Genomic DNA, 27,755 nt, shown 5'->3' with positions numbered 1-27,755 from the left:
GAAAAATGAATTTTTTTTATATTCTTTTGTAAATTATATTAATTTTTAATAAGTGTTTCTAGTTGCAAAAAAAAATTGATATTATGAAAAAATAATTTTTTTACGAAATTTAACGATTTACGAAAAAATTAACAAATTTGCAAAAAATACTAAATTTTTCGTAATCATGAAATATATTGCTAAATCACGAAAAATGATAATATTTTTTATATTTTTCATAAGTGTTTCTAGTTGCGAAAGAATGAATGATATTAGAAAAAAAATGATAACTTTTATAAAAATTTAGTAATTTACAAAAGGATTAACAAATTTATGAAAAATATTGAATTTTCGTAATCACAAAATATATTGCCAAATTAGAAAAAATGACAATCATCTTTATATTTTTTTATAATTAAATTAATTCTTTATAAATAAAATTAGTTGTGAGAAAATGAATGATATTATCAAATAATGATAATTTTTACGAAATTTAATAATTTATAAAAAATTAATAAATTTATGAAAAATTAATTTTTTTATAATTATAAAATTTATTGTTGAATTATAAAAATGATAATCATTTTCATAAATTTTCATAAGTTAATCGTATATTTTAAAAGTTTATAAATTTTTAAAATTAGTTTATGTTATTTTAGTAAATTTTTTTTTTTTTGATAATCTCTAATTACAGGTTATTTATTTATGTTTATCAATATATTATTCTATTGGTGAATTAAAATAAAGTATTAAAATTACACTATCTTGTCAGGATTTTTTATTTTTTTGGGCAGCCTGACATAAAATGAAAAAATATGACTTTTATATAAAAATCGTGTTTGTTTGTTTTTATTTTTCGAAAAATAAAAACTGAAAGAAGGCAAATTGAATAAAGGTGGTCGGTAATGACCAAAAAAAAAAATAAATAAATAAAGGTGGTCGGTGGACAAACGTCAGCAACTATCTCTGACATTTATTTTTAATGATGAAATTAATTTAAATTATGATCCGCAAAGAATATTTTATTATTCCTTTTATACGATTTCGTTCTTTACACACGTAACCAGCAGCCTATCAGACAGAGTCACGTAAGCAATTTCCCGTCATCTGCCATAACCCACCCGATTCATTTGAGACTCTGCGTTTCCCTCCCGCTGTATTTTTGGTACCAACAATTAAGAATTGTTTTCTCCTACTTGCTGCATCAAAAACTAAATCACAAGCTTCTGATCCCCCCTCTCCATATCCGAAAACCCAAAAACTTGGCAGCAACCGCAAAATTAAAGAAAGCAAAAAAAACCGAATATTTTTAAATTCCATTGTTTCATTACTTCTCCTTCGCTTAGCTCAGACGTCACTTCTCTTCTCAAATTATCTCTCTCTGCAAAAAACCAGCAAATGTGAGGGATTACTGTTTCAAAGGGTTTCCCACTTTTCCTATCCTTCACCCGCAAAAACAACTCAAATTCCTTATCTATTCCATTACACCTTTTGGCCTTTTTTTGGTTCCCAAGAAAAAAAGCGAAAGATAAAGAAAAAAGAGAATTCTTCAGATTCACTTTTTCCATAGATTCCCTTTCTATAAATAAAACCCAGTCAAAATCCGATAATCCCCACCTTTTTGAAAAAAAATAAATCCAAATGCCCAAAATCATGATTTGTTTTCCTAGACTCTTCCTTTTCTTTTCTTTGTTTTCGCTTGTTTTCTGTAATGAACAATTCAACTCTCACATTTTACCCAGGCCTTTGATTCTTGAATACCCAGATAACATTATTGAAACTGAAACAGCCACCCAGTTCAAGGAATTTGACAATGAGATTCAATTACAGTGTACTAGCTGGAGATTTGCAGTGGAGGCTAATAATTTGAATCCATGGAAAACAATTCCACAAGAATGTGCAGGGTATGTGAGAGATTATGTGATGGGGAGGGGTTATCAAGTTGACCTTGAACGGGTTTCTAATGAGGCTGGAGTTTATGCTAAGAGTGTTCAGTTGAGTGAGGATGGAAAGGATGCTTGGGTTTTTGATGTTGATGAAACTTTGCTCTCTAATCTTCCTTATTATGCTGATCATGGCTATGGGTAAGGACTTTGAGTTTTGTTGAATTTTGAAGGAAGAAAAAAATTGGAACTTTAATTCGAGCAATGCAAATTTGGGGTTGTTGAATTTCAAGTATTATCGTTAGAAAACTGAAAATTGCAGACTACAATGCATGAGGTTCTTAATAATTTTTTATTAGTTTATTGCCACCTCAGCAACCAATAGAGGGCAGAAATGGAGTATTTCTTTTGTTGATTTTGATTCATTGAAATGGGCATCTAATTAATTACAATGTACGCATGTTTGTGTTTTATGTTAGATTGGAGGTTTTTGATCCAATGAAGTTTGATAAGTGGGTTGAGGAGGCTACGGCACCAGCTATAGAGTCCAGTTTGAAACTCTATAAGGAGGTTCGAGGTTTGGGCTTTAAGGTTTTCTTGCTGACAGGACGCAGTGAATATCAAAGGGGTGTCACTGAGGAGAACTTGATCAAGGCTGGTTTTCAGAGTTGGGATAAGCTAATTTTGAGGTGAGTGCTGTAGCTTTTTCTGTTGAGAAAATATGGGAATGTAAATTTATTTTGTTCGTTAAGCTGGACAGAGATAAAATTTTGCTTATACATACCCTATAGCAGTCTTGAGTACTGCACGGATGCTCACATATGCATACATTAGAGAGTTCAGAATGATAGGAAAATGTGTTGATGATTGAGTTTCTCGGGTGCAACTTCTTAAGAGAGAATTATATACATCCTTTTCGTTTCAGCATTTTTGTGCGTGTAACTGAAACCTATTAGCATTATAGTAGTGATATTGTGTTGTGATTGTTATCTTTAGGAGTAGATGATCTGTTGTTCTTTTCTCAACTATCTTGGCTATATCTTAGATCCTTTCTAATTTTCAATTCCCAGAAACTAATAGCTCCTCCGTAGGTGAGAGAATAATCCTAGACAGTCGCGCTAGTGAATCTTCATTCTTTGAACATGCTTCAGATGAGGAGATCTGACAAGGTCATTTTGTCATGTGGTCATATACTTGGTAGTTAATCTGTATAGCAGGCATGAGCAGTGCCTGCTAATAGTCATTTCTTCATATCTTGTTGAATGTCTTCTCTTCTAGCGTGCACCTTCTAGGTGGTTATGAAGGATAGAGTTCTAGATTGCCAAGTTAGCAATTTGGTGTATGTTGGAAGGGGGAGAAGCAGGAACTAGGAAGCACCAAAACTTCTGAAAGGCAGACACTTCTCCAACACGAACACATGTCCAGTACGTGTTCAACACATACCCTACACCAGTCCGTACGTGTCGGAATATTATTGTTTTTCTTTTTTCTATTTTTATTGACACGGTGCAGATACAGCGAGGCAATTTTGAAATTTACAAAATTAAAGTTAAAAGCTATTTAACCCTTTAAATTTTTAGACAATTTCATCTTTAGCCAAAAATTTAACATTTTAATCTAATTAGTCCATAATATTTCGATTAATTTTTGATAAAATTAAAAAAATATAAGACACATCTAAATTTCTTTTAAATATATAACAAAGACATTCTTAAAAATAATTAAGCACTATTTATGTGAGACATATTAGTATTATATTTTAAATATAATAAATATATTTATATTTTATTTACCGTGTCCCTCTCATGTCTTGTCCAAGTTTTTAGAAATAACCATATCTACCTGTCCTTGTCCCGTGTCCGTACTTCTTAGAGTAGGAACATATCTAAATTTAGGATACAAATGCTTTCTCTTGAGAATAGGGGTTGACATTTCATTTATCACTAAAGATTGCTAACTTGTATAGTTTTTGTTTGTATTTGATACTTTAGGAAGCATATGTGAACTTGAGAAAAAACAAAAGTTTATATTTGATGGAGGAGTATGAGGGATACTGGAGAATTTGAATTGGTGGAATTACAAGGGACCATTCAGGATGCTGATTTTGTTCCAGGGGTGGAAACAGCTATGAAACTGAACTTTTCCACTTTCAGTTAGTTGTAGAGATCTCCATAATCCTGATGGTTTTGGCAGTCTTTATATGATTAATCCTTCAGAAATGTGTTTTCTTTCGGGATTAAAAAAGAAAAGAGAGAGAGAGAGAGAGAGAGAGAGAGAATATATACAAAGAAGTTGTCATTATTGTAACAGTAGAAGCTGTGAGTAGAACCTTGAAAAATGGTTTGATGATCCTTGGAAAAGATGCTCTTTCTGGGATGTGTTGCCCAAAGAAATTTTTTAAGGTTTATAGATTAGTGCAAATCCACGAATAAGAATCTTCTTTTGAAACATTGTTAACTATACTTGAACTTTTGAGGCATTAATGAAGGCTAACCTTTTTCTGTCATCTCTTGGGCTAGAAATGATTTATGGGTAAAGGTGCCAAAATGCCATTGCTTAATATTTGGGTAAACAAACAGTGATTTGATAGAGCCAAGGGTCCACATAAGACAGACTCTCATTACAGTTGGTTTTCCATGTTATTTTCATAAGTGCTCCTTTCATGTTAGGGACTTGATTCGATAATTGCGTTCATGAATTTCATGCCGAATAAGTGAGGACAAATGCAAAAATTGATTTAACTTCAATAATTCTTCTATGAACTTTCATGATGGTATTTCTACCACCCTCATTATTTTCCTTTTCTTATATCTTCAATCATGATGTATGTTGAAATTTCTAGGATGTTAATTTGTTTTAACTGTTGAACTTGCAACTGATAATTGGGAGTTACTCGGCCTTCTTCTGACTGCTTACTGGTCTCTCATTCTGTGCAGAGCCTCTGGAGACCATGGGAAACTGGCTTCAATATACAAGTCAGAGAAGAGGAGTGAGATGGTGAGCGAAGGATATCGGATTCTTGGAAACTCTGGTGACCAATGGAGCGACTTACTAGGTATTTCAATGTCTACTCGCTCATTCAAGCTTCCAAATCCTATGTATTACATTCCTTGAATAATCCAAAACATTTTGGATCATTTAAAATAAGTGACGTGCAGTATCCTCAAAAATTGCCAATTCTTGGAGGCATCTAAAGTCTCAAATATTATTCTACTCTGTAACTTATGATGCTTTAGTATAATGAACAACTAATTGGTTTCTGGTGTTAAGAGTTGTGATAACAAGTTAGAGACAACATTGTGTATGAAAGTAAAGGTGTTTTCCTGATGAGTCTTGTCCATGTATTTACCCATCAGACGTGATTCTTCTTCTTATCCTTGTGTGATATCATATGAACTGGGCAGGCTACTAGGTTGTCCTCTTTATTTCAAGTGCCCTCCCTAGAGGGGCGATTTTCTGCAGAATCAGACCTTTTGGAGTGCATTATTAAAGAGGACCACTCTGTATTTCCTATCCCCACTTATACACTAAGAGCAGCATTTCTTGGTATGCGCCTTTCTTGTCTACATTGGTCCCTTGCTTCCTTTTTCTTTAGGCAGCTCCAATGCAAACGGATATATTTGCTGTCACTCGAGCAATGAGGTATTTTAGCTAAAATGTTGGGTAGGCAGCCTAAACTTCAATCTTATTTCTCTTCCCCTTTCATTCAATTGCATATGCGAGACAAATGGCAAGTCGGTAATAAGTTTGTAACACTTCCTCTGCCATCACAAATACTTTTGGCCCTGAATAATAACAAAATGCGGCACCATCTAATCACCATTTTATATTGGCTAAGTGGAAAATCTAAGCTCAGTAAAGAGGCTTCAATTGCAAAGTTATTGTAATTTGATCAATTTTAAAATCACTGGATCATGATTAGAGTCAGGAAACTCTTTCTTACTAATACGAAAAAAAAGTAATGTCCAACATCAATCTCTGTAAGTTAAGAAGCCAAGTGCCCTTTTGGATTGTGGCCTTGATAATGAGATGCTCATTGTACAACAATTAAAGAACACAAATTAGATAGCACATCAAAAGTAGATTGGTGAGTTTTTAATTTTGCTCACTTGGGTATATTTCAAGGGATACTTGAATTGAGTTGGATGGTATGTCCCAATAATGGTGCATGTGCTATTGTTTATTTTAGTGTTATTATTCCCATATATTTAATGATACCTCGTCACAAAGTTTATTGAAAAAATAGTTTGAGGATTACTGAGAGAAATTTCTGAATAGACTCTGTTTGCTTGTAGACATGACTAATTATATGTATCAATATTATTAATTATTCATAATTAAAAATTAGTAAATATAAATGGCAATGATGTAATAAAGGGAGTGCCTTTGATAATTTCTCTATATTTGATATAAATAATAATAATGATAATAATAACATTCTAGATTTATTATTCTTTAAAGATTTTTTTTTTTATTTCATGCTCTCGAGTCTCGACTCTTTTTCTTTATTACATAATTACTTTTAAAAGTGTGATATTAAAAGTTAGTAAGATAATCCTTTAACAAAAAAAAGAAGCTAGACAGTACAATTCAATATATTAGGCATTGCATTAAATGGAAACCTGTTAATATATCATAAAAATGAGTAAAACAAATTTCTCCATCTAAATCAAAACTTGATTACCTTTTATAGCATTATTAACAAAGTTATTAATTACATCATATTATGGAATTTAAATTTAAATGATTTTAAATTTACATCGTTAAGTTTATTATATATTCATATTGATAAGAGCTTATCAGTATAAAACAATGAGCTATTGCTGCTATGCAGTTCATAACTTTTAATGAATAAAAAAAAATTATAAAATGTGGTTTTATTAAGTTTGGGATATTTTTTTTCTAAATTTAGAATCTAATAAAATCCATTTTTGAAAAAAAAGAAGGAAAGATAGATAGGCTGGTCAAAAAAGAAAAATTAAAAGGAAAGATTGGAGAAGGAAAAGAAAGTAAAATAAGGTGGGACATATTTGTAGTTGATTTTTGGGGTATTGACATCTGACATGGTGGCAAGGGTCCCTCACGGTTGGGAAAGATGAGTGCTTTGAGTAATATGGGGTCTACATAACTAATATCTCATCAATCTCCGCCGTTAATTTACATTCCTGTCTTGAGTCTCTCAAGTCTCAAGTCTCAACCACCCGACCTCAGTCCCTCTTCCCTTCTTCCAACGTTTATCTCAGATCAGACGATTGTCACAAGGGTTATTAATGTCCCAGCACATGTCATTGCTGCATTCCTACTTTCAAACGTGTGCACAGATCTTATGTCTTAAACTTTAGATTTTGGATGGAAAATGAAAAACAGGCCATGTAGACCAAGCATTCTCTTGATTGTCTCTGTTTGAACTGAGTTTAAAGTGATTAAAGAGAAAATAAAGTTTAGAATTTGGATTTGATTGTGTTGAGAAATTATCTCTTAAATATTCTAGATTGAAGTTTTAATTTTCACATAGATTGATTATTTTAGTACAAGTCTTTAAATGGTAATGTCAGTTTTTCTTCCTTTTTTTTTCTCAGAGAATAATGATTTCAAGTGTAGAAGACATTCTCTCAGATGGCCCCCATGTGGTATACTAATCATCCCAGGAATCATTTCTTTGATGCACAACAGAGATTGGCTTTTCTTTTATTCTGTTAATAATCCTTTGCAATTGAAAGTTAAATTAATAAAACGTTAATCAAAGAATATCAGATTGAGAATATGCAGCAAGATTAGGAAAGGAACAATTATCAGAAGAGGCAGACAGGTTCTCATTACCATTTCATTCTAATTCCAACCCCAACAAGGGGATATAGCCCACTTTGACTTGGTGATAATCACTTCAATTTAGTGACTTTAGATAATTAATTTTAATACTACATATACAAATCAAGAATAAAGTATAAAAAATATGGTTCACATCAAGCAGATATACAAGTAGTTGAATAATGCCTAAAGATATAAAAATTTTGTACATGGAATTGGCAATCCCTGTCATTGTCAAAAAAAAAAAAAATACCTGCAATAAATCTAATGGCATGGCAGAACTTTCACACCTGCAACCCAAATATAACAGTCAAAACTAAATAGAACATCACATGCCTAGATCTGTCTTACTACATTGCATCATTCCTTCTCTTCTTTCTCTTCTCATTCTGCAAAATCCATCAACCTCAAAGCACTGTTAATGATCTATCTCCCTTGATCCAAAGCCCATTTTCATTCTACTGTATAACCTTTATTATTTACCCTTTTATTTAAATCTTCGGTCTCACAATCCCTACAAAGTTCAATTCTATCTCCATCTGCTTGTCCTCCCTCCCTCACACTTTTCCATACAAATCTTTAAACTAAGCTTTCACTAAACCCAACACTTTCTCTCTCTCTCTCTCTCTGTCTTACTGTACCCAGATCTTAATTCTTAGTTCTTTGTCTTTCTTTTTACACTTTTTAAGCCAGTCTTCAGTATTTTGTATTTTCTCACTAGTCTAACCTAAAAAAGAATCATAACTCACAAGAAATGAACAACCCCCATATGCTAAAACTGATTCTTGGATTAACTTCAGCAATTGTTTTGATCAGTCTTATACTTGTCATCTTTCGTTACTTCAGAAAAAGCCAAAATGACGTAGAAAGCCCTGAGCTGAAGCATGGAGATGATGAGACAGAAACAGAGGACTTGGTGACATTTCAAGGAGGGCAAGACCTAACTATAGATGACATTCTTGATGCTCCAGGAGAGGTGATAGGGAAATCCAACTATGGTACCTTGTACAGGGCTTTGTTGCACAGGAGTAACTCTGTCAGGTTGCTTAGATTCTTGAGGCCAATTTGTATTGCTAGGTTTAAAGATTTTGATGAGGTGATACAGTTGCTAGGCTACGTTAGACATCCTAATTTGGTGCCTCTGTTGGGGTTTTATGCTGGGCCAAGAGGTGAAAAGCTTCTTATTCATCCGTTTCTTGGGCGTGGCAATCTGGCTCAGTTCATTAAAGGTAAGTCGTTGAGTTTATGATTATTTTGGTTTCCTGTTTGTTTGCCTGCTGAGAAAGTTTGAGGAAGCCTTTCCTGTGTATGTTTTCCGTATAATTTTCAAAATGTTAAGAGCATAAAGTTAACTACTTTACTAAGTTCACTTGAGGAGAAAAATGAAAACATGGCTTTTTCTCTTTTTCTTTTTGGAAAGAAACTTCTTTGTTCTTTCTCTGTTTTGTTGATTTTTCTTTTTCCGATTAGTTTTGAGATTAATGTGATTTTATTTATTTTCTAATTTAATTTCATGCATTTTCCACTGCGTTTATTTCTAGTTTTCGTTTAGAACATACATGGATTAATCGGTAGTTTGCTCAATTTGAATTCTGAAAAATATTGATTTTCATCTTTCAGATTTTTTGCTGATTTTTCACCATCAAAATTTCTATTTGACTATGATATCTAACCGATGAATTCAGTTGGTAGATCTTAAACAGTCAGATCAGCTATAGATTTCTGAGCATTAACATTTAAGAGGTGCTTTACATTTTTAGCTTTTTACTTTATCTTCAAATTTTGTTCATTAATTTCATCTATTCTTTTATTGGGGTTGAGTGGTTGGAATGTGACTGTCATGGATGATTACTTGCCTGGATTGAGACTCAAAATCTTGTTTTGCCTGCATTATTTTAGATATCTTATTGGGCACATAGTCAACCTTTTCTGGTTTCCTCACTGCTTAATTTAAATCTGTCGGTACCAACCTTTTGTCATTTTCCCTTCCCATATCTCTTTGTAGAAGAATGATAATGTTGGTTTAACCTCGCGAATGTTTGATGTTAATGATGTTCAGTATTTCAACTTGCACACTAAATTTCTTGCTGTTTTAAGTAAATTCCTATTCTAGAAGTACTCTTTGAAGTTGCAGCAAGTCTTTATGGACCAACTTTGTTCTTTTCTGGCAGATGGAAATGCGGAGTCTCACAAATGGACCACCATGTATAAAATATCTATTGGTATAGCCAAAGGACTGGATCATCTTCACACAGGATTGCAGAGGCCTATAGTTCATGGGAATCTCAAGTCAAAAAACATACTGTTGGATCGCAATTACCAATCATACATATCAGACTTTGGCCTGCATCTCCTCTTGAATCCTACTGCTGGCCAAGAAATGCTTGAAGCTTCTGCAGCTGAGGGATACAAAGCTCCTGAGCTAATCAAAATGAAAGATGCAAGTGAGCGTACTGATATTTACAGCCTTGGCATAATCTTGCTTGAACTAATTTCTGGTAAGGAACCAATCAATGAGAATCCAACTCCTGATGAAGATTTTCATCTGCCGACTTTCATGAGAAATGCAGTTCTTGATCGAAGAATAACAGATTTATACCATCCGGACATACTCCTTAGCAATCACAGTGATAATGAAACCCCAGTTACTGAAGAATGCATACTTAAATATTTTCAGCTTGCTATGTCTTGCTGTTCTCCTTCGCCTTCTCTTAGACCGAACATCAAACAAGTCCTTTTGAAGCTTGAAGAAATTGGCATATGACACCTTATCCATGCTTGTGGAAAATTGAGCTTGGTTTTGGTGGTAAGTCACTGTGCAGTTAATCGCGGCTAAATTTCTTCACTTTGATTTTTTTGTATTGGTGTTTGTTGATGGCAGCAGGGACAACAATGACAACGTTATCATATATGGAGTGGGCACAAGTGCTTATTCTGAATTAGCAGAAAAGGTATAGAGTTTTGTCTACTAATCAGGAATCGTGAAAGTGGGAATGTATATGTTTATGGAGAAGCTTCCAACCAAGCCAGCATTTTGATTTTAAAGCGAAAGTTGCACGCTTTAACCATCCAACAAGAATTGAGCCATTGTGATTGACATTGTCGGATTTTTGGACTTCTTTATTGCCAAAAGTATCAAAATTTGTTGATCCTATATGGTCCCATTCCCAGCTTTGTTTTGTGAAGGCATATAAGTTAATTAGAAAGAGCCAATTATCCACGGCAAAAGTGCCCATGTTCCCTTCAGCTGCCTGAGCAAAGATACCTCTAAATAACATACTGGGTCATTGCTTGAGAAGAAAACAGGATACTTCAGCCATTTGGACTATTGTTTGTTCTCTGCTAAATGTCCAAACAGGTATGTTAACATACTCAATAGGGCCGCAGCATGCACCTTTAATCTCGCAGACAAATAGGACAATCTATCATGTGAGAGTAATGGCACATGTACCAGTCCTATCTAGTAATTTGTCCGGCCCTATCAAACTTGCATTAGCAATGAGGTGCGTTTGCAGTTATGGCAATTGGTCGTTAATATATTATCGTGATGCTTTTGGCAATGGATACCAAGACATGTACCTCAAATTTTCAAATGTATATTGAATCAAAACAGAGATGGAAAATTGTACAGAGTATTAAATATTCTATCATTGTCCGTTCTCTTTTATTCTGGGTTCTTTATTGGCTGGCAAGTGGTTGATGGGGGGTGGTTATGGATTGGCCAAGTCCAACTATAAGAAATCAATCGCCACCTAGATGCAGCACAGTGGCCCTTTTTGCTTTATAATAATATCACTTTTGGTCAATTGTTCTCTCTGCTTTTCACATCATCTTCCATAGCTATGCCACTTTGAGCCACTGGACCCATTCACATAATTTTATCGGCAACGTGTGACGCATTCTGAGCACCAAGATGGGACCACAACACAACCCATCAAATTATCACCATCCATATATGCGACTTAACAATCTTTCTCATAACTTCATAAGCTTAATATGGTGATATCAATAACCAATTGAGCGTAGTTCAGCGTTACATTATGTAGCTGCGGAAATGTAAGATCATTCTGAGACAAGACTGAAAACACATATCACTTATAAAATATGTAAATAAAACATGGGAATACGCTCGATTTAATTATTACATGTGTAATCACCTCTCACGATAGCAAACAAGATTCAAGCTTCAGCCTAAGTAAACCACAAGAACAAGACATGTCATCCGAATATGCCATACAGCTATGTCACCAAACACAGGCAACACTCTTAATATACGCATAAGCTCCATGATATGTAAAATTCGCTGCAGTGTTACCTGGATCATTATCAGAGAGCTTCTTAAAACTTCTATCTTTCAAATTATACCGTATGATTGTGCCAGATAATTGCAGCACCAAGCAGGAGTCTTCATCACTTTCTCCCCTAACAATACACAGAATTTGAACAATATAGTAATTCAATGCTGATGTTTCAATGTAGGATCTAGTCATTTCAGAAAATGCACTTGCAACTCCATCAAGATCAATGCGGTACTTTTAACAGACCAGCCTGAGTAGTCTTTCTCCATCTCAAATACATTAAATTGCGTAAGGAATGATAGATAGATTTCAACAAGATATAAATGGCCTCTAGACTCGCCAAAATATCTTACCCTTACCAATCTTCTGGCATTGCAGGCATTGGCATTTCTCTGATTTGTTCTTGATCAACATCAAAACACAAAGAAGGACCTGAATCAGTATACCAATGAATAGCACCGTTACAGAAGATTCCGCCATGGACTCCAATGTCCAAGTCCAAATTAAAATTCCCTGAGACCTGCACGAGCCGGCGGTTTTTGAAGAGTAAATCTCTATCCTGCATTCAAGTTCTGCAACATCTTCAATGTTGTCGCAGTGGCATACACAAACAATTTTGTAGTGCGATGATTTGGAAGGATCAATAACAATCACCATGGCGGAGTGCCAGTGGGAGGAATTACAGTATACTGCTTAGTAGTAAGATTGTAAATGTAATATTTTGCTTCAAATGGATACTTCTGAGTATAGCACATAATAGCAATCCATTACAAGACTGAATAATATTGATACCAGAAGGGTTATTATCAAAAGTCAGAGTTCGAAAAGGAGCATCAGAGTTCATGGGCCCAAGCTTGATGAAGTCAAACTCAGGAACGTTTGAACGTCTCCGTTTATTATGCACTAAGAGGGCACAAGGGGGCCCGGAGAGGTTAAGGCGACGAGTGAAGTGAGGACTGGAAATGAGAGAGAGCCAGTGCTTGGATACACACTTGAATTTGAGGAGAGACTTGATTGGCAGACAAAGCAGAATTCGGGTTAAGAGATCATCGTTGTTGGCAATGTTCTCTGCGCATAATGATCGTGATGAGGAAAAGACTATTTGGATTCTTTTGGCTGAGACCACGATGATGGGATTATTAATGTGACAAAATCGGAATCAGTGGCCTTGTTCTTGAGAGATTTAAAAAGAAAAAAAGAAAAAAAGGAGCTGGCGTATTATATAGGTTCTCTGCTGCCCTTGAAGATCGTTCTGTAAGCCATATTTTAGTTAATTGACTTGGCGAGCTTACATGATTTTGCTGGGAAATTATTCCTCCACCAGAATATTCCTAAAAGAAAACTGAGGAATTTATTTGTTGCCAAAACTTGTATCTCTTGGTGATAGGATAAAGAACGAAACAAATTATATTCGCGACGAATGAGAATATCTGGGCAGTTGCAAAATGATTTTGCAACACGATCACAAGCTGGTGGCGATATTCACTTTAATTTAGGCGACGAATTATTTAGCAACTAAGAGAGGTGCACTTGGTTGTACTCCATTATTTCAGCAGATAAGGTAAAATCCAGTAGAATGTGGCCTAAGCTGACATAAGCCATTATGGAAATGACGATACTCTTCTTCATTAAAATCCTTATATAATAATAGTGCTTGGTCCTTCTAATGCAATTTTACAATTTTTGTTCATTCTGTCAAGTATTTAGTTTTTTTTTTTTAACCAAAGATAGAAGTTTCATAAAAGTGAAGCTTGTTATTCCATGAGGATTTCTCTAAGCCATCTCACTTGTTCTTGAACATTTGAACAAAAATTTTAATTGCTCAAATGAAATGATACTGTGCTAAATTATTCGCCAAATGAAATGAAAACTGTTGAATTCATGTCTGTTCTGAAAGGATTTCAAAGTGGCTACAATATCTGATAGGACTGGAATTGTCAAACTAACGTCAGTTAAGAAAGCATGATAGTACTGAAAGTTCAAGTCCTAGGATCATTTGCACATTTGCATGTGTAAACAAAGTTCAGAAATCCAAAAGCGGCTTTGCCAAGACTTCTTTGAACACGAACTTGAAAATCATATCCTCATATCAATGGAACCGTAAGCTATAATTACAAATGGACTAAAAGAGATTGCTTGTATTAAAAAGGCTAAAGGCCAAGAAAATAGTATAAAATGAGTCGACGGTATAAATATTGGGCCTAGGATAATCTGAAAACAAAGGGTCAAAGATCTAATAACTGGGTCTAGAAACAGGGTTATGAAGCCCAATGAACTCAACAAACTGGACTTAAGGCCCAGAAGAAACTCGGTCATGAGGCCTGCAACATATGAAAAATAGCTGAATCAGTCCTTGCTTAAATCCCTCACCACCAAACAGATCCTTCTTCTCAATATCTGAATCAGCACAAGAAGGAGCAGGGACCTAACAATCCAAACCATCAGAAGTACCCAAATACAATCCGACGGCCAGAGCTCAGACCACATCTGATAAGAACAATTGACCAGAAGGACATAGCAACATCAGCGATGGAAAAGAATGCGTTCATTTTGTTGCAATTTACCAAGTCACCTGGTCAAGGCATTCTCATGTCTGCTAAATCAGATTTACAGTTGAAAGTTTATGTGGATCGTGATGACCAGGTTGTGCCGAACGAGATTGGAACTCTTCGATTACCTGGAGATCAAATAAACAAAGTACAGTATCTTGAAGTTCTGCAGAAGCTAAATGCAAGGCAATGGCCTAGATTACATATAAAACAACTTGGATTCTTCCATTTTGTAACCGAAAAATCGAAAGTAACTTGTAATTCTTTTATCTGCCTGAAGATTTCAGGGTTGACCTTCAACAAGCAGGGAAAAATGTTTTATGACAACGTAACTGCAATAATATTAAAATAACCCGGTCTTCCATGAAAGAAAAATCTATATAGAGCTTGATTGACACTTTGTTAGGGAGAAGATTAAAATATTAATCATGCTTAGTCAAAGCATTGCATTATTTAGTTTTAAGCTGCACACTTGTATATAAATATTATTCAACTATTGATTGAATTGCAAAGAAAAAGAACATGCAATATTACAATATTACAATATTACACAATCTGATTATTACTTCTGTAGTCATCCATCCTGAGAACAAAGACTCTAACAAACCACAAGAACAAGAAGACCAATCACCCAGACTAGACACCACCAACAAAATATGCCATCAAACAGGCGCAAGGCTTCTAATGTACGTATAAGCATTACCCCACCTGAAGTTCATAGCATCCTCGTGAAAACCAGTTGCACCGCTGTCTGGAGGAAAATCACAAAGCTTCTTGAAACTTTTACCCTTCAAGTTATACCGTATAATTTTTGCAGGCATATGCAGCACCATGTAGGAGTTCTCATCGCTTTCTCCTCTAACAATACACCAAATTTCATATGCATAATAATTCAACACTGTTGGTTCAAATTGGGTTTTAATCATCTCAGGAAATGCAATTATAACTTCTTCAAGCTCAATGCGATATTTGACAAACCATCCTGAGTAGTCTTTCGCCAATTCACACACATTAAATTGTGTAGCGGCATGATGATAGATCTCAATAAGATTTAAATGTCCTCCAGACTCCCCAAAATATATAACCCTCCTCCGATACCAATCATCTGGAATTGGAGGCATTGGCATTTCTCGTATTTGTTCTGATCAACATCAAAACAAAAGGAAGGACCGGAATCAGTATACCAATGGATAGCCCCGTTCCAGAAGACCCCACCATAGAATCCAAAATCCATGTTGTCCAAAGTGAAACTTGCAGCTGTGACCCTCCATAGGCCAGTTTTCGACGAGTAAACTGCTATATGATAATCAGGTTCTGAAATCTCGTATTGACATGTACATATAACTTTGTAGTGACGTGATCTGGCAGGATCAAAATCTAAATAATGATCAAAACATTCATAATCAATTGGCTTTGGTGGAGTGATTATAGTATATTGCCTCGTAGTTGGATTGCATATGTAATAGTTACTCATCTCATTACAATAACAGAGGAGCAATCCGTTACAAGACTGAATGATTTTGATATCTGAAGGGTCATTAACAAAAGTAAGATTTTTAGAAGGAGCATCAGAGTGACCAGAATCAAGCTTGATGAAGTCATATTCAAGGATGTCTGAACGCGGCCATTTTTGGACGAAGAGGGCACAAGGAGAGTCAGAGAGGTTAAGGCGGCGGTAGAAGTGAGGATTGGAGATGAGAGATAGCCAATGCTTTGATACACAATTGAATTTGAGGAGAGATTTGATGGGCAGACAAAGCAGGATATGGGTTAAGAGATCATAGTTGTTGGCAATTGTCTCTGCGGATGATAATGATGGTGATGAAGGGAACATTCTTTTGGTTCTTCTGGAGCAAGCCATGATGTTTGGATTTTACGATGTGAAAATCCGGAATCTGTGGGAGAAAAAGAAGTGTATTATATAGGTTCTCTGCCGCCCTTGAAACTGACCCTGCGACGAAGATTGTGCTGCAAGTTAGCTGTAATTCATAATTATCATTTTCAAGTAAGTTCGAGCCATATGATATATAATTTTATTTCGCTATCATTGTTGATGTTATTATTTTGGAGTTGGGGCACCAGAATGCGCATTGAATATGAGGAGATAGATTAGATTACCAAGGAACCATGCATAGCACTGAATAGGAATACACCAGTACATTGAAGTCTTTCGTTCTCTTCTCAGTCAAATGTCAACAGAACCCCTAGCTTGCCAAGAAATCCTCCAAACTGTATTTCCAGATTTACAAAGCAAAATGTCATAGGCAACCCGAAACAGGAAAAACTATATTATGAACTGACTACTATATGTCACCATCATAGATGGAGTGGCAATGTAAAAAAATGCCATATAAGAAAAAGTATAGTGAGAAAGAATAATTCTTTTTTATTGACGTTGGCATACTTCACCTTCTTATTCGTTTCTTATTCCATATATATAAATTGCTGATATTGAATTATCCTTTCATTATATAAATGCATCTAAATTTTTGAAGTTTGTTTAGTTGCATGCATTTACATTTGAGAAATTATATAATAAAGTGGTATTCTATGTCAGCTTATGACATAAAATAATAAAATAATATAATATTAAAGTGAATTAAAAAATAAGAAAAAAAATCTGTCCACTGCGTAAGAAAAGAAAAAATTATTTCCCCTATTTCAGGTGCCAGATTCACATTAATTACGACTTCATATATTAATAAATATAATTCTGATATTTTTTTTTATTCTATCATCAGTTCAGTTAAATAAGAAATTTTTATTTATATTTAATATATACTATGAAAAATATAACAGTGAAGAATGTATATTTTGCATATATGAATTCTGAGTTCTTTACAGGAAGATGATTGATATATATACATGATTTGTTTGATTGAGAAATCTATTTTAACGGTTGCCTAACGATTCTTTCTGCTAAGGGTATGGGTTGAAAGGACCTTTGCAGGAAAGGTTGCTCCTTTTACCCTGAGGTCTGTGATAATAGGTCTACACAGGCAACCTAGCTTGTGCAACCTCTGAGACCTCTTTTGCTTCTGATTTTCTTCCTTTTCCAACACTCCCCCTCAAGGTGGGTTCGAATAAGTTTATTGAATTCATCTTGCTAAGGATTGAATGGTGATTCTGCCTGTCCAGGGCCTTTGTGAATATGTCTGCAAGTTGATCTTGACTTCTGACATAAGGAGTCTCAATTTCTCCTTTTTGAACCTTTTCCCTGACGAAGTGACAATCAACTTTAATATGTTTGGTACGTTCGTGGAATACCGGATTTGATGCTATGTGTCGAGCAGCTTGGTTATCGCAATGCATTTGCATTGGTTCTTTACTTTCAATTTTTATATCTCTGAGGACTTGTTTGATCCAAATAAGTTCGCTTGCAGTGGATGCTATTGCACGATATTCAGCTTTAGTGCTTGATCTGGCCACTACGCTTTGTTTTTTACTTTTCCAAGTCACCAACTTGCCTCCTATAAAGACACAGTAACCTGTTGTAGACTTCCTGTCACAGCTTCCAGCCCAATCTACATCAGAAAAACTAACTATATTAGAAGTATTGTTCTTCTTCATCCAGATTTCTTGTCCGGGAGTTCTTTTGAGTATCTGAGAATCCGGTCTATAGCTTCTAGGTGACTGGTGCGAGGAGCATGCATGAACTGGCTCACCATACTAACTGCAAATAAAATGTCAGGCCTAGTGATAGTAAGATAAATCAGTTTTCTTACTAAGCGCTGATAATGCCCTATGTTTGTTAAGGGTTCTCCATCTTCTAAGTTAAGTTTAATTTTGATTTCCATAGGAGTGATAGCAGGTTTAGCACCTATTTTTTCAGTTTCTTTTAAAAGATCAAGGGTATATTTCCTTTGAGATAGGAATAATCATTTGCTGGATTTTGCCATTTCTATGCCTAAGAAGTATGACAGCTGACCAAGATCTTTGACGTCGAACTCTCTTTTTAGACTTTGTTTGACATTCTCTATCCCTTGATTATCATTCCCTATTATTATGATATCATCAACATACACCAAAATAACAATAATGTGATTGTGAGTGTTTTTCACGAATATAAATGAATCAGATTCATACTTACTGAAATTACTGCTTAATAAAAAATGAGTGAGTTTGGCATACCATACTCTCGGGGACTGTTTTAGGCCATAGATATCCTTCTTTAGCTTACATACCCGGGAAGTGTCTGAGGTTGACTTGTGTCTAGGAGGAAGACTCATGTAAACTTCCTCGTCTAAATTGCCTTGTAGGAAGGTGTTCTTGACATCCATTTGGAATAAATTCCACCCATGATTGATTGCTATTGAGAGAAGAATTCTGACGGTATTTATTTTAGCCACTGGAGCAAATGTCTCTTGATAGTCAACTCCATAGGTTTGAGTGAAGTCCCGGGCTACAAGTCTAGCCTTGTATTTCTCAATGTTTTCATCACTATTGTATTTGATCTTGTATATCTATTTGCATCCCACGGGTTTTTTATTTTGAGGAAGAGGAACAATACTACATGTATCATTTTTCTCTAGGGCAAAAAGTTCTTCTTCCATAGCCTTACACCATTTAGGGTCGGTGTTGGCTTCATAGAAATCTCTGGGTTCAGTGTGATTTGAGATCTGACAAAGATAGTTGTGATATTGGTTAGATAAGACATTATAGGAAATGAACTTCTGAATTGGGTATGTTACCGTATGAAACACATAGTCTCTAAATTTTGCAGGTGGTATGGATTGACGAGTGGATCTTCTCGAGGCAATTTCTTCTTCTTCTTGAGGTTGAGTTTCTCCCCCTGAAGGAAGCGTCCATGAGACAGAGGGTGACTCCCCCTGACACTGATGATCCTGATCAGAACTGCTAAGAGGTAAATCAGAGTTAAGCAGAAATAATGACTGACATGGTTCGTAAGTGAAGTCAACACTGGTAGGACTGGTGAAGTAGGGATGAATCTCGACGAAAGTGACATCACGAGAGACATAGATTTTGTGAGTCAAGGGATCATTAACATTTGTACCCTTTTTGAGTGGAGGAATATCCTATGAAGAGAGTTTTGATAGAACTTTTATCGAGTTTATGTTGGCATTTGACATGTACATAGCAGGTACAGCCAAACACCCTAAGGTGGTCAATTTCTATTTTTCGACCTTTGAGGATCTCTAGGGGGCTCATATTTCTTAAAATGATAGAGGGTAAACGATTGATGAGATAGGCAGCGGTTAAAAGGGCATCCAACCAAAAAACAAAGGGAACATTATTTTGGAAAAGAAAAGTGCGAGTGACATTGAGAAGATGTCTATTTTTGCATTCAGAAACACCATTTTGCTCGGGAGTATTAACACATGTGGTTTGATGCAGAATTCCATGCTGTTTAAAAAATGTTTAGAAATTTTGATTTATGTATTCGTACCATTGTCGGAGCAAAAGATTTTTAATGTTGCATTATATTGAATTTTGATAAAATTAAAAAATTCTTAAAAATGTGAAAAAATTTCATTTTTTTCTTTTAATAAATAGATCCAGGTGGTGCAAGAGTAATCATCGATAAAAGTAACAAAGTATCTAAAATGATTGTATGCAGTAACGGGGGCAGGTCCCTAAACATCAGAATGTATTAGATCAAAAAGGTTTTCAGACATGCTAGATAATAATGAAAAGGGTAATCGAGAGTGTTTAGAAAATTTACATAAATCACAATTACCAGAGTTCAAATTGTAATAAAATAATTTATTTAAAATATTGTCGAAAGGATGACCAAATATTTGATGCATTAGCATGCCTTGGGTGGGAGTGGTTGAAACAAAACATTTCTTGGGAGGACTATGAAGATAATAAAGGCCATTTTCTAGGTGTCCTTCACCAATCGTCGTCCCGGAAACTCGATCCTGAAATATAACTGAAGATGGTAAGAAAATAACGTTACAGTTTAAATCATGAGTTATTTTGCCAACAGATAAAAGGTTAGATTTAAAATCAGGCAAAAATAAAATATTTGTAAGATTGGAATTAAATAGATTAGTGGTGCCATATCCTTGAATTTTGACTTTATTTCCATTGGCAACTGTCACATGTTAGGGATCCCTTATAGAATTAATTTTGTGTAATTTTGTGGGATCCCAAGTCATATGATCTGTTGTTCCAGAGTCAATAATCTAGGCTTGATGAAAAGATTTAATATTTTTCTGAACTGAATTTAAAATAGTTTGAACCAAACCTGTCCCATTAGGCTGAGAGGGCCCGAACCCATGGGGTTGTTGAACCAAGGCCTGAAGCTGGGCCAGAATTTCTATTATGTGGACCTGGTTGAGTTGTTGGGCCTGAGCTGTTGTGTGGACCTGACTGTGCTGTTGGGCCTGTCGGGCTGATGGAGTCGTATGGGCCTATTGGCCGGACCTAGTGGAGTAGGCTTGGAATCCAGTTGGGCCGGTCTCCATCTGGGTCGGGTCAACATGTCACCGGGTCATCAACTCGGGTTGGATGTCGAGTCGGGTCGAGAGCCATTCAGATCCAGTATAAGTTTCTCTTTTCCTTAACCCTAGCCCCTCATTTTCTACATGTAAGTTTTGGCTCCCTAACCCCTCATTTTTGACATGTAGGCTTCGGTTACCTTTCTTTTCTTCTCTTCCCCCTCGCCTCATGTTGCCAGTGCCGACGCCTTCTTCTCCCCCCCGAGACGGTCTCAAGTGCGGGTAGAGGAACTAGCATCCATCGCGGGAGTGACCCTGCCTTTGGCAGTGGTCACAGCGAGCGATGATGCCTGGTCCTCCTCGCTGTCGGGACATGTTTCTTCGGGAGATGTAGACGTGGTTGTTGTTGTGATTCGAAGGAGGGTTCATAGTGTTTCTCCGTGTTTCTTCGCGTTGAACACTAGCAATCACTTCGTCGATTTTTGGAAGGTCGGTTGCAAGGAGGATCTATGATCTCAAGCTTTCATAGCTTGAGTCCAGACCTCCAAGGTAAGTGTACACAAGATCCTGTTCTGATCTTTTTTGAATTTCATTTGGGTCGTTTGATGGCGGAAGATAATTCTGCAACTCTTCCCACCTTGTAAGTATCTCTGTTGCGTATTGAGATGAGCTTTTTGTTCCTTGATTGATTTGGGATAACTCTTGTTTTAATCTGAATATGTGCGCAAAATTGTGTTGATAACCATAAAGACTCTGCATTTTTTTCCAAATTAATTTTGATGATTCCATTAAGATGCAGAGACGAGAAATTTGAGGTTCCATAGTGTTTGTGAGCATTGACATGACCAAATGGTCAGTTGTCTGCTACTCCTCTAATTTTTCAATCTCTTCTTCTGTTGGTTCTTCTGATCTTTGAGGCTTCGGCTTTTGCTTTGTCCCTGTGATGTATCTCAGTTTTTTCCTACCACTGAGGGCAATAAACACTGTTTTTGGCCATTCGAAGTAATTTGAGTTTCCCTTGAGTGTGATGTTGGTTAATCTGTCATTTTGAGACATGGCTGAGTGAGTAGGGATTTTTAGATAAGTGATGAGCACAGGTTAAACCAGCTCTTATACCATATGAAAAATAGAACAGTAAAGAATGTGTATTTTGCATATATGAATTCTGAGTTCTTTACAGGAAGATGATTGATATATATACATGATTTGTTTGATTGAGAAATTTATTTTAACGGTTGTCTAACGACTCTTTCTGCTAAGGGTATGTGTTGAAGTGATCTTTCTTGCTTTGCAGGAAATGTTGCTCTTTTTACTTTGAGGTCTGTGATGATAGGTCTGCACATGCAACCTAGCTTGTGCAACTTTTGAGACCTCTTTTGCTTCTGATTTTCTTTCTTTTCCAATATATACATCACATTAAATAAAAAATATATATATGTAAAACGTCTTATATTTTAAAATATTATATATTAATTTATTATATATATATATATATATATATATAGATGTTGATAATTTATTCAGAGACATACACCGACCATAACTAAAATTTGCTTCAAACTAAATCAAATAAAAGAGTATATTTTTGTGATGATAAATCAAAGATTTCGCATCTTTTCCACGAAGAGGCACAAAGGAAGTCGGAGAGGTCAAGGTGACGACAAAGCGGGAGATTTGAATGGCAGATAAAGTATCGGGTTTAGAGATCATCGTTTTTCGCAAATTTCACCGCCAATAATGATGGTGATTAATAGAAAATTCTTTTGATTCTTTTTCTGACTGTAATGTGAAATTTGGAATCTGTGGCCTTATTCTTGACTACAAAAAAAAAAAAAAAAAGGAAAAGTTAAGGTGCATTTTATAGGTTCTCTGCTCCTGAAACCGATACCCGGCAAGAAGATTGTGCTGGAAGCTAGTTCTAGTTAATTTTAATTTCTCAAATAAGTTCAAGTTATACGAGTTTTTTTTTTTTTTTTTTCTTTTATGATATGATAATTTATATTATTTGTTGGAGGTTGTATCATTGAAGATACGGAGATGGCCAAACAACAGATGTAAGATCTATAAAAATGAAGTCTTTAATGGGTCAAATTCATAAAATAGACTTAGCTTGCCAGAAACAGAAAAAATTCCCAGATTCACAAAGCATAATGCCGCAGGCAGGCAGGAAGGAAAACACACAAAAAAGATTAAAAAAAAAAGAAGAGCGTGTATGTTATTTACTAAATTGGAGATATAATTGGCAGTGGCCAAACTTCCTCTGCAATTTCACCATATCGCTTAAAAGCTTCAAATAAAGCAATCCACAATACTAACAATTTATAGTTTGTTTACATCCATTTGGCTATGCCTTTGGGTAACAGGATTAACAATACTTAAATATGTTACAATATGATGAATTATTGAGTTCTGGCATTAGATAATATCAATTGAAAACTTTAACAAGCTAGCGCTCATTTTAAGTTGTAAGAAACAGCAGCAGAAGATGCTTTTATATAACTTGAATTCTACTGCAAATTAATTGCAGACAATCAAGCAGAATCTTGTCCAAAGCCAGACATCTGATGAAGGTTGCTAACAAGATGGAACTTCCTATGATGGACACACTGACAACTTCATGAGGTGATGTAGCCTTTATTAAACACATGTAAGCTCCAGTTGTTGAAAATAACAGAATTAGTAGCCATGGCTTGATAGGAAGTTCATGTGTGAGGATGGTAATTAATGCCAACGACGTAAAGAAGGCAATTGAATTAAACAAGATGAATAGATGGTTGGTTTCTGCATCTTGTTTTTCTATAGAGGTGGTGTTGCTGGGAGCTCTTAATGCAGCATGGAAGGTCATTGTTGCTAACAGAGTTGCTGTGAGCAATAGTTCGTGATACTTAGCGGTAAGAAATTCAGACCTGATAATTACCTGTTGATGTGGAGGTAATGGCTGATGGTGCCACTGGTTACCAAGATCAATATGAACCTCATGGTTGCTACTGTCAAGCTTCTGTTCGACCATGTCCCTGCCTCTTGAAGCTCCTGCTCTTCGAAGAATTTTTTCAATTTCAACGTCAACCTCCCTATCTTCTGGTAGGACATCTAATATGTCCAAAGCTGTAAAACCACCATGGTTTCTTGCATTTACCTCAACCATGCCAGTGTGAGTAGGGCTTTCCAGTAACAATTTTAAAGTCTGCATCATAAAAAACCAGAAGACAGATTCCATGGTCCATGATAATAAATTCTAAGAATTAAAATAAAGAGATAAAAGGAACTAAATTTTAAACAAAGTAGAACAAGATTATTGCGTGTTACTTGAAGTTGTTTGCTGGAGGTTGCAAGATGCAGAACTGTATCGCCACTGCAATCCTTCCCGTTAATGACATCTCCATAACAAGCAGTCCTTTTAAGTGTTTCGACCAACCACCTGACCACATCACAGTGACCATGCTTGACCGCAAGGTGAAGCAGTGTCTCTCTTGTTGTTGGTGTGATATCCATCGCTGTCTCAGGATAACGATCCAGAAGCTCCCTCATGCAGCTGATCCTCCCTTCCTTGACTGCCTTGCTCCATATCATACATGGTGGAGAAGTGTTTCTTGGCCAGTTATGCGACACATCCAAAACTTTTAAGGCTGGCTGGCGCAACTCCGGAACCTCATTCTCATTCCTATCATTTTCTGATCTTGCAAGTGGACAAGCAGGGCATTCACTGTCTTCTACCATCTCATGAAACTCTGTGGCACCACCATCTTCAACAGCCTTAGAATTGAGACTCCTTATGGCATCAAATAATGCTCTGCAAAAGGCCATTTTCTGTAGAAAGAATTTTTTTTTTTTTTTTTAAACTCCTGATCAAAGAAAAACTAATGAACGTAAATGAGATGACAAGGCAGTCTAAGTTTTCTTCGATACAGATGTTCAGAATCCACTTTCGCAGGAAAGTTCCCAGGTAAGTTATCTCCCTATTCCTAATTTCTTTCTTTAAGAAAAAAGATAAGGTTGTGTTTGGCTGTCAGATATATTGTTGCTCCTTAACGACAAAGGAAATTTAGTGATTCCTTTTTGCTTTTTCTTTAAAAGAAATAAAATGAATTAAACACATTTCTTTATGGTCAGCTGGAGAGAAACCAAGTCAAAGTGCCTTGTTTATTCCAAGTAAAATAAATTAAGCATATCCATGTCTAATACAAAGAGTATATGCAGACATCATTATAATTTAGCTGTATGAAAAGTGCAAGAAAGGGAGTTGCCTGGTCAAGCCATATGACCACGAACTTATGTCTGAACATGAAACTCCCAGGACATTGCCAGTAGCTATACGATTTTCTCAACGTTTACATGGAGATTTACTGTAAGTTTTTCTTGTCTACAAAGAGATAAGAGTTTAGACAGAAACCAGTATGGTGATTCCACGATCCTTCCTGTCTTCTAGAGCCTGCCATACATATTCCTTTTGATTTGCAATTCTATACGTTACGCGGTTACGCAGTGTCCTCCTCTCATTTTCTTCTTCTTTTTTTTTTTTTTTTTTTTTTTTTTTTTTTATCAAGGTTCCGATACAAGTTCGGAGCTCAGAGGTTTACAGTAAGAGAAATTACCACATGAAAAATAAATAATAAGAACAGAGAAATTTATTTTTTCCCCTGACTACAAATTAATTTTATAATTTTTAATAATTTTATCTGATAATTTTAAAATTTTAAAATAAATATTTATTTTTTTAATTTATTTTTAAGAATATTTTTCAATGATAACTTTTAAAATGTTAAAATAAAAAGGAATAATCATAAAAATAATTTTTAAATTTGTTAAGATTTGATAATTAAATGTTTAAGTTTTTTAAAAATTATAATTTAATGTATGAACCTATTAAAAATTTATGATTGAGTTTATATAGTAAATTATAGACAAACTACAAGTTATCCATATCAGCGTATTACAAAATAGTGTGTTAACTTGTTAAAATTTAATAATTAAGTATTTAAACTTTTAAAAATCACAATTTAGTGTATAAATTTAAAAATATTAATATTTGATTGTGTGAAATCAGCCATTAATATATATATATATATAATTAATGTAGACAAATGAAAACTCCATTATATTTTTATAATGAAAGATAATATTTGCATGAAAAATAGTAAATCTGTCATGTAACAATAAAAATATATAAAAATAAATACTATACATATGATAAAAAGATATATTAGTAATTAATATTATAGTTAAATTATCATCATCAATAATGATCGATTTTGTTTTAGATGTTTATAATGATGGGTTGAAAAAGATAAAGTGTCGCTCAAAATTGAATAAATATTTAATTAAAAAAATTAATGAAAATATAATGAGAATAGTGCAATGATGGTGGTAGTAAAAATAATATATTAGTCTATTAAAAGTAAATATTTTTTTAATATATTAAACAGATAATACGTGTTTTAAGATTACAAATATGTAATTATTATTGATTTGTTACGTACATTCAATTGTAAATATTTATTAAATTCACAGGCCAAGTTGTAACTTTTAAATTTTTAAATATTTAATTATCAAATTTTAACAAGTTTACATATTATTTTTATAATTATTTTTTTATATAGATTACTGGTTCTATATACTTAAATGTTAATAATTTTCGGTTTAATACATTAAATTATAATTTTTAAAAGTTTAAACACTAATTATCAGATCTTAATAAATTTACATACTATTTTTGCAATTATTCAAATAAAAAAGATGATATGAGAAATCGATTATACTTACTAAGAAATTAAGAAATAAGAATAAGTAAAAATAATTAATCGTAGATTTAATACTATGACTATTAGAAATGTCACATGTATATATTCTTTCATATATTTTATATCTAAATGTAATATATCTTTTATTGACTCACTAATTTTTATGTCAGTAAGCATAACTAACTTGTAACGTTATTTTTCTTATCATAAAATTTCAAATATTATTTATTGAAAAGAGTTTTTTAAAAATAAATTGAAAGCATAGATATTTATTTTATAATTTTGAAATAATTAAATAAAATTATTAAAAAATATTTCTTAGGTAATCGGATGTTTTATATAAGAAAAGTTGCTCTTTCTTTTAGAACTCATCCCAATCTAACAAAATCTAAAATTTCCTATCGAGAATTTCATGCTTGTATGTGCATTGTGCAAGCAGACTCTAATTCTTTTTTCCTGAGCGCCTATATTAACCAATTAAGATTTTTTAATAGTGCATCTTCTCATTTTTAAAATATTAACAGATTAAATATATATTTATATTTTTACTTTGTATTAATTAATCTATTTAATTTTTTATTTAATTTAATAAACACTTGAATTTTTATATTAAAACATCTTTAATTTTTAATTTAATATCCGTCTAAATATTATTTATCATTTTGAATAAAAGAATATGTTAACGATATTTTAGAATACGATAAAAAAATAAATTTAAATATCTATTAAATTATATTAAAAATTAAAATATTAAACTGATTAAATGACTAAAAATTAAAATATAAATATACATTTCACATGTGGAGGTGAAGTTTAGGCATTCATTCATATTTACATTCATTATTAACTTTTAGTAGAGTAAACAACTGAAGTTTTCCTGGTTTTTAAAATAGTTAACTTAATTTATTAATTGAAATACTGAAATAAATTTGATCAAATACTTATTTTCCTATTAACGACTGTAATAAAATAACAGAGAATAATACAAAAATTAAGTTTATAGGAAGGATTACAGTGCTTAAAGAAACAGATAATAAGTATAATATGTACTTTTTATTTTAATTTTTTTCTGTAATACTAATCATATATTTATGAT

At 34.1% G+C, this 27,755-nt stretch overlaps 4 protein-coding genes and 1 pseudogene across 6 annotated transcripts; 2 read left to right on the top strand and 3 right to left on the bottom strand.

Annotated features, from left to right (window-relative positions):
• Window positions 1-1,068: 1,068 nt before the first annotated feature.
• Window positions 1,069-5,192, top strand: LOC8289643 (acid phosphatase 1). The gene is made up of 3 exons (XM_002510950.4): window positions 1,069-2,063; window positions 2,342-2,551; window positions 4,799-5,192. The coding sequence occupies exons 1-3, from the start codon at window positions 1,621-1,623 to the stop codon at window positions 4,974-4,976; spliced, it is 831 nt and encodes a 276-aa protein (XP_002510996.3). The 5' UTR covers window positions 1,069-1,620; the 3' UTR covers window positions 4,977-5,192.
• A 2,249-nt stretch (window positions 5,193-7,441) lies between these two features.
• LOC8289644 (putative kinase-like protein TMKL1) lies at window positions 7,442-11,476 on the top strand. Of its 3 annotated transcripts, none has more exons than XM_015725422.3 (3): window positions 7,442-8,899; window positions 9,842-10,476; window positions 10,555-11,476. In XM_015725422.3, the coding sequence occupies exons 1-2, from the start codon at window positions 8,425-8,427 to the stop codon at window positions 10,432-10,434; spliced, it is 1,068 nt and encodes a 355-aa protein (XP_015580908.2). In that variant the 5' UTR covers window positions 7,442-8,424; the 3' UTR covers window positions 10,435-10,476; window positions 10,555-11,476. The 3 variants fall into 3 exon arrangements, with proteins under 3 accessions (XP_015580908.2, XP_015580903.2, XP_002510997.2); XM_015725417.3 differs by having other exon boundaries at window positions 10,552-11,476; XM_002510951.4 differs by having other exon boundaries at window positions 9,842-11,476.
• Window positions 11,477-11,517: 41 nt separating this feature from the next.
• On the bottom strand, window positions 11,518-12,657 carry LOC112536363 (annotated as a pseudogene).
• A 2,421-nt stretch (window positions 12,658-15,078) lies between these two features.
• Window positions 15,079-16,387, bottom strand: LOC125369920 (F-box protein At5g07610-like). Its single transcript, XM_048373332.1, is given in 2 exon segments — window positions 15,079-15,661; window positions 15,664-16,387. Coding segments are annotated over 2 exon segments (1,197 nt in total). The 5' UTR covers window positions 16,379-16,387; the 3' UTR covers window positions 15,079-15,179.
• A 6,723-nt stretch (window positions 16,388-23,110) lies between these two features.
• Window positions 23,111-25,424, bottom strand: LOC8289648 (ankyrin repeat-containing protein NPR4). The gene is made up of 3 exons (XM_048372583.1): window positions 25,312-25,424; window positions 24,228-24,728; window positions 23,111-24,105 (listed from the first exon to the last, which is right to left on the bottom strand). Exons 2-3 carry the CDS (start codon window positions 24,723-24,725, stop codon window positions 23,413-23,415), a joined length of 1,191 nt encoding a protein of 396 aa, XP_048228540.1. The 5' UTR covers window positions 24,726-24,728; window positions 25,312-25,424; the 3' UTR covers window positions 23,111-23,412.
• Between the last annotated feature and the right edge of the window lie 2,331 nt (window positions 25,425-27,755).

Source organism: Ricinus communis, chromosome 4, assembly GCF_019578655.1.
Source record: "Ricinus communis isolate WT05 ecotype wild-type chromosome 4, ASM1957865v1, whole genome shotgun sequence".
In the NCBI taxonomy this organism is placed as follows: Eukaryota; Viridiplantae; Streptophyta; class Magnoliopsida; order Malpighiales; family Euphorbiaceae; genus Ricinus; species Ricinus communis.
This window is presented reverse-complemented; position numbering and strand designations above follow the sequence as displayed.